Consider the following 7,713-nt stretch of genomic DNA (forward strand, 5'->3'; position numbering starts at 1 on the left):
TCCTCGTGCACAACTTCATAAGGATCCTCCATTCTCTCTTTGAATCTCCTTGAATTCTCAACCCCAACAGTTTTTTGATACCTTTCCAAACTACATTTGTCAACGAACACTCAAAAAAGAGATGTTTTGAGTTTTCTCTAGCGTTGTGACAGAAGCAACACTTCGATTCCTTTAACACATTTTTCTTGATCAGTCTATCTTGGGTAGGTAGACTGCCTGACATGAGTTGCCAGGAGGAGAAAGAATGTTTTGGAACCACCAGTTTTCCCCACACCATATTATACCACATGACTTTCTCTCTAAGGATCCTTAGAGCATTATAGGCTGTCTTTGAACTGTACATCCCATCTAGTTCTAAAGTCCACACTATTCTATCCTCCTGTACATGATTGCATATCTCTGTACTTAGAATCTTTCTTTTCAACTCTCCCTCCGGTAAACTATGGACATTAGAGTTTCATACTCCATCTGTGATCAAGTCACTAACTTTGGCTTCCAAAGGTAAATGCAATTGGTTCTTTGCAACTGGATCATTAATAAGAATGTTGTCACTGCACCATGGTTCATACCATACTTCTATATTTCTCCCATAACCAACGATATATCAGATGAACTTTGAAGCCACTTTTCTTATTTGTAATATGTTCCTCCATACCCAAGAGCAATCTTGTTGTTCCTTCATATGCCAGGACTTCTTTCCTTTAATGTATTGGTTCCACACCCACTTAGTCCATAGATTCTCACCTTTAGTTACGATCTTGTACACTAACCCACAATAGGAACCTTTATTCCAGATTCTAAGATCTATGATATTAAGCCCACCCTCATTCTTTGGTAATGCAGTTTTGAGACAACTTGGGTGGTGCATGCTACTATTCTTCGAAGAGCCACTCCATAGGAAGTCATTACAAATCTTAGATACTTGATCAAGCACTATGACTGGCAGTACAAATGTTCTTGCCTAGTATACATGGAAAGTTGTAAGCACTGAGTGTATAAGTTCAAGTCTTCCAGCATAGGATAGGCATCGGTTCTTCCAGTTTTGAATTCTGCAAGTGATCTTTTCTACTAGAGGGTAGCAGTCTTTAATGCCCAGCCTAGTGGAGGTGAGTGGCAGACCAAGGTATGTGACAGGTAGCTCAGTGAGAGTCACTCCCATATAATCTGCCAGATGCTTGCTCTCTCCTTCATTCATGCCACCAGTGAGGAGAGTGGTTTTCAAGGAGTTTGCTTTTAGTCCAGTGGCTTCTACAAAACTCTCAAGAACATGTTTAACAGCTGACATAGATTGAATATCACCTTTGAGGAAGAGAAGTAAATCATTAGCAAAACATAAGTTGATGACTTTAGTTTTTTTGCATTTGGGGTGTGGTTTAATCAATCCCTCATTGAACTTTGTCATAAGAAGACAAGTGAGTATCTCCATGACGAGAACAAAGAGATAAGGAGAAAGGGGATCTCCTTGCCTGAGTCCCCTCTTTCCTTTAAAGAAGCCTTCTGGTGTGCCATTGACAAGAATAGAGAAATGAGCAGTGGAATAGCATAGACTGATCCAGCAAATAAGCTTGAGAGGGAATCTGAGTTTCAGCAACATCTCTTCTATAGCTTTCCAGCACACAGAGTCGTAAGCTTTACTTATATCCACTTTGAGAGAGCACCTAGTGGATATGCTTTTCCTGTTATAACTTCTGAGAAGTTCATGAGATAGTAATAAGTTGTCTTGGATGGTTCTCTCTGCTATGAAAGTAGATTGATTTGGGCTGACCAGTAGAGGCATGATAGGTTTAAGCCTATTTGAGATAACCTTCGCAAAACATTTATAAGATATGTTGCAACAAGCTATAGGTCTGTAGTCAGTGATTTTTGAAGGGTTTGGGATCTTTGGAATCAAACAGATGAATGTAGAATTCATACCTTTTGGCATAGTGTTTGAGTGAAAGGCAAACTTGAGGGCAGCAATGAAATCACCACCAACTATACTCCAACATGTTTTATAGAAGAAAGCATTATAACCGTCAGGTCTTGGTGCCTTGTAGTTGTCCATATCAAACAGGGCCCTACGAATTTCTTCTTCATGTATGTCCTTTTCCAGAGTGCAGATCAGGTTAGGCTCCACTACATTAGAAACATGGAGCTGTGGAATGATTGATTCATTTCTAACTGTTTTATCCTCTCCCAGTAGATTTGTATAGTGTTCAACTATTTTTGGCTTGACATGATCACCTGTTACCTTCAGACCATCTTCATCTATCAGAGTCCAGATCTTGTTTCTTGCTTTCTTTTCTTTCAAAATGTTATGAAAGAACTCAGTGCATCTATCCCCCTTGACCATCCATGTACAACTAGATCGCTGCCTGATATCTTCGTACTCCATTTCCAACAGATCCCTGTAAGCCAATCTGCTTGCTTTCTCATTTAACATCAGTAGACTATTTATGGGATCACCCTATAACAATAATTAGATTTGAAAAAGTTGTTGTCTGGCTTCTTCAGTCCTTTTAGACAACCTTGAAAAGTGTTTCTTTAACCACCCCTTCATAATGAGCTTCAAGTTCTTCAGCTTTGAGTAAAGAGTAGTGATGGGGTTACCAACAGATTGTAAGCCCCATGCCTCTCTGACAATATCATGGAAACCAGGATGTAAAGCCCATGAATTACTGAACCTAAAAGGGTATGCTTTGTGACTTATATTGAACCAAGATAAAATCATTGGTGTATGATCTGAAACACCTTGAGGAAGGAATTCATCTTCAGACAGCGGGAAGCTGGTGCTCCAATTAAAATTTACTAGGCATCTGTCAATTTTGGAGCATTTCCTACCATCTTCGTCAGAGTTATTGGTCCATGTAAAAAAACTTCCAGAAAATTGAAGGTCCACTAACTCACTGGTATTCACACAGTTAGAGAAATCTTCAATGTCTCTTGGGTGCACATGTCCCATGCCTAGTCTTTCATTAGTGTATAACACACTGTTAAAGTCTCCGCACACACACCATGGCGATTGATGTTGTTCTTCTTCGATTCATAATCTCATTCCATAATTGAACCCTTTCATTTCTTCCATTACTTGCATATATCAAAGATAGATTAAAAACTTTATTGGTGGGCAGCAACAACACTTCACAATGTAACATTTGCGAAGTTTCCTTGAGTAAGTTTACAGATACAAAGCTCGGGTCCCAAAAGAACCAAATCCTGCCACTAGGATTAGAATCATAATTATGTAAGTGAGACCAAAATGGGCAGCATAAATTACTAATACTATTAAAATTCTCCCTCTTAACTTTTGTTTCCAACAAACTAAACAAGCATAGGTTATTCTCTACTCTAACCTTATTGATCTTAGTTGCTTTTGCAAGCTTGTTAATACCTCTCACATTCCACACTCCTAATTTAATCATAAAAAGTATGAGGGTTTGTTACCTCTTTGTAGACCCCCTGGGCCTACCTCTTGTTTTCCCTTTGCCTCGGTTGTTACTAGAAGAGCTGTTTTGAGGTGAATGGCTATGTGAAGTGTTGTTTCTGCTTGTGCTTGTTGTAGCACCCCCTTTTGCAGCGGTGGTTTTCCCTTTCTTCCCTTGCAAGTGATCAGTAAACACTTCTGTATCGGCTCTTGGGTCTTTAAGTATTTGTTGTATGTGTTCTTCTTCTCGGCTTCAACAAATAAATCCCTTTCGACTTCACACACCTACTTCTTCCACCTCTAAAGTGATATCCCCAATCTCGGTGTTACGATGCTCGTGGACCTCATCGGTTAATCTAGTAGATCCTCCGGCCTCGGCTCGGGGGAGTTATTGCTCTTGCTTGACTTTCCAATCTGCTAGCCATAGGGGATGGACCTTCTGCATTGCCCACATATCGTCAACTGCTTTCGAGAATCGGGTTCATAAGCAACCGAGTTTGGTACTTGTGCACTATTACTCACAACATGGTTGTCAACAACTCCATTGTTATGTTGGTTTTTACACTTTCCCTAAAAGATGCGGGGTTATCTTGATTGGTTTGAGTTCCATCATTCGAGTCTCGCTTCATCGGATTTGAGCATCCATAGGTATTGTGTTTATACGTGTATAGTTCTCCATACTTCCCCTATAGTGTTTGCAGCAGTCCTTGCACCACTTGTATTTCCGGCATTATTGGCATTACTAGCAGAATTTGCATTACTAGGGCAGTTGTCATCCTTGTGCCCAATCTTTTCGCAGATAGTGCATGTGGCTGGGAGCCAAAGATACTCTACTCCCACCTCTGCTATGTTACCATTGCAGAGGTTAAACCTGAGGCAGTCTGGGTATTTTGCATTAACGGGCACCTCAATGCAGACTTTTGCAAAGTCCAACCGGTTGTTTTTCTTCTTTGGCAAAGATCCCAAAGATGAGGTTTGCCAATTCTGCTTGCTACCAAGCTTATACCCTTCTTGGTCCAAAGCTGTTTAGGGATACTCCATAGTTTTACCCATATTGGTAGAGTATTCATGTTTTTGCGTTGTACTTCTATGTCCTCTGTCCATGGTCAAATCACGAATACCCGACCTGCTATGAGTAAAGGACCACCTTCCAAGGCCATTTTCCTGTCATCCTCCTCCAAGAACTTGAAGTAGAATATATCTTTATCAGTAGAAATTTCGTAGCTTGCTTTTGTCTTCCATGTTCTTTCTAATGTCCTTTTAACCAATGGAAATGGTAACCTTTTAGCAACGAAGAAGCCCACTAAATGGTCTTTCCACACCTCTCACAGCCTTCATCCAGTATATCATCTGGAACTTCCACTACATCTTGTTCTAGGTCAGTCTCAATCCATTCAAGGTTACCATTGTCATAAAGGTTCGAGCTTGAGTTCCCAAACAGAGAACTCCAGTTCATAGGGGAAGGGTTAGAGCACTCCCCCGTTTGTTGTGTTCTGCCAGCCATCGTTAGCACGAAAAGAAGTTACAGGGAAAATGACATAGGGAGGGAGAAAGCTTTTTAGTCAGAGGTGGTGAGGAAGGAAGCTATGTGTGTAGGACGAGGAAGTTCTAAAAGATACTATAAAAGGAAAAGAACAAGATAATGTTAGGGGAGGATAGGGAGAAAGGTGATAGAGTTTACCTTTTTAGGAAATAAACAGCAAGGCTTTAGTCTCCCTCGAAAGAAATCGCCAATCGCCTCACACGTGACCCCATTGTATTAATATTTAGTTGCTCTTTGATATTGAATTTTGTCCAAAAGCTCTTATCTTGCTAGGAAATATAAAGACTCCACCTTCCGTTGAAGATCCCCTTTTACGCAAAAGCTTATCTTTAGTCAGTCTTGCATGCATGCTTTTGTTGTTTTGCCAAATCAAAAGTTCGTTTATAAAGTGTTCCCTTTCTCTTCGTTTTTTTTCCTTTTTCTTTCTTTCTTTCTTTCTTTCTTTAGTTTTCCCCCAGGACCAAGGATTATATATTAAACAAATAGATTTAGTATGTGCATTAAAACTGCATTATATGTGGGCGTCAGAGTTCAAACACAATTTAAAAAACCGAAACTTTCTAGATTAGGCTTTAGTTCTTTAAGATTTAGAATTTATGACCTAATAGTTGTCTACCCTTTTTGCAGAGAGAATGATGAGTACTTGATGCTAGCATTATCAAACTCCAAGACGCGATCTCCTCACTTCTTTTAGAGGCTTTAGGTATTAGTCTTGATTATCTTTGATCACATTGAACGGATGAAAAGTGGGTTGTAAGTATCCTCTGTTCTATACTACAGAGCACGTGTCCACAAGGCAAGACGCCTTACCTCAGCTCGACCCACAACATCAGAAAGTACCAACGACCCAACACCCAGGTCGTCACCATCAGCAGTTACAACCATACATGGAAAGATATCAACTAGCGCAATCCTGGAGCTCAGTCAACACAACAATCAAGGAGTCATTTACTTTGTAACATCAGAGTAATGGCAAATCATTAAGATAGCATACAAGGTGGATCTGCAATCCATAACGGTTCAGACACACATCTATAAATAGAGAGAGATGAACTACGTAAGGCTTGATTCAAGTTTACCCAGAGAAACTTGATATGTAGGCAACTCTTATCCCAAGAAAAGTGCAGCCATTTCCTATCCAACAGATCATCAGGTCATAGTCCCAAAATAACCAACATTTACATTAGCGCCGTCTGCCGGTTCATTTCCTTAAGAAAAGAGCAACCACTCTTTTCTCAAGCCCACGAAGCTGGTCAGCAAAACCACAATGGAGCCCAACCTACAAGCATTGGCAGACCAGATGAAGACACTCCAAGAAGCCTTCATCACTTTGCAATAGGAAAACCAGACAATGCGAGAGAATGCCAACTCCAACACCAACAATGGCACCACAGAAGCAAGGGAGCACAACAATGTTGCAGCCCTAGCCAACACCACCAATCAGCGTTTAGACGACTTCGCGTAAAAACTAGAGAAGTCAAGCGAAAGAGCCAGCGCAATCCAGATAGCTTAGAAGATGCTGGAGACATACAAAGCATCACCATTCATCCAAGATATTAGAGACAAACAACCTCCTTCAGAGTTCATTCAACCAAAGTTCATGTTGTATGATGGTACCTCCTACCCAGGCGAGCACGCAGCCCTCTTCAGTCAAATCCTAGCACTATACAGCCATCCTGACTACGACTACCTGAAGTGCAAACTTTTTCCAGCCAGTTTAAAGGACGGAGCAATAGACTGGTTTTACACACTCCCTCTAGATTCAATCAACAACTTTGACAGCCTTGCTAAAACATTCGTAGCAGAGTTTGTCCACAACAAAAAGAAACACGCCGACCTGGACTCCTTATTCCAGCTCAAGCAAGCTCATGGTGAAACGATCCGAGCCTTTCTAGGACATTTTAAGAAGAACCTACTCTCGCTAGAGTCAGGACTCAGTGATGGTTTTGCAATTTCTGTGTTCACAAACGCCCTCCTGGACGACTCCGACTGTCACAGCCCGATTTTCTAAACAATTAAAAATAATGAATATTTGAAATATAAATATCTCAAACATCATTATATTCAATTGTCTAAAAACCCAGGCTATGACGGGGTGATACAACACATGTCAAAACCTAAAACCCACATCACAACAAGATCAACTTAACAACAAAAATCTCCAAATTCCTCAACTATCACTTTATTCAGAACTTTCTTCCATCCCAATACAAACATAAACAAACTTTAAGAATAAAAATTTCCAACATCGTATTCTCATGTCATATAAAAATGTAACCTACGTTATTACATCATTCCAAAGATCAGACCTAATAAACTAAACTCCCAGACTGCTCCAGGCGAGAATCCAAATCACACGCCATGGTTCCACTGCCTTCCACCTATGTTCCCAAGAACACACCCACGTTGCCAAAACAAAGCAAACATGGGTCAGCAAAATGGAATTTGCTGGTATGAGTAGACTAACCACATATAACCATTATCATACTTTAATTATTAAAACAATCACTTTATTTTATCCCATAACTCAATCATTCACAGCTTGGAAGACAGGTAGTTCCGTCATTTTAACCGGCATAATTTCTTCCCAAGCAAGACTTCCATTATATAACTCATTATAATACCTCATTTTAATATCTAAACCATTGAATTAAAACTTACCGATATCCACTGCTTTATAAGGGTAGGACCGCGTCCCTGCACAAAATGTTATTAAGTCCTACCCTCCTGTAGCGTTCTCCGATTATCAACCAGCTACCAGGAAAAA

At 40.2% G+C, this 7,713-nt stretch overlaps 1 protein-coding gene across 1 annotated transcript; it reads right to left on the reverse strand.

The window, feature by feature from the left end:
* Window positions 1-2,458: 2,458 nt before the first annotated feature.
* LOC147486824 (uncharacterized) lies at window positions 2,459-2,941 on the reverse strand. The gene has a single exon (XM_086573860.1). It carries the CDS (start codon window positions 2,939-2,941, stop codon window positions 2,459-2,461), a length of 483 nt encoding a protein of 160 aa, XP_086429986.1.
* Between the last annotated feature and the right edge of the window lie 4,772 nt (window positions 2,942-7,713).

The sequence above is a fragment of the Coptis chinensis genome, chromosome 7 (genome assembly GCF_015680905.1).
Source record: "Coptis chinensis isolate HL-2020 chromosome 7, ASM1568090v1, whole genome shotgun sequence".
Lineage (NCBI taxonomy): Eukaryota > Viridiplantae > Streptophyta > Magnoliopsida > Ranunculales > Ranunculaceae > Coptis > Coptis chinensis.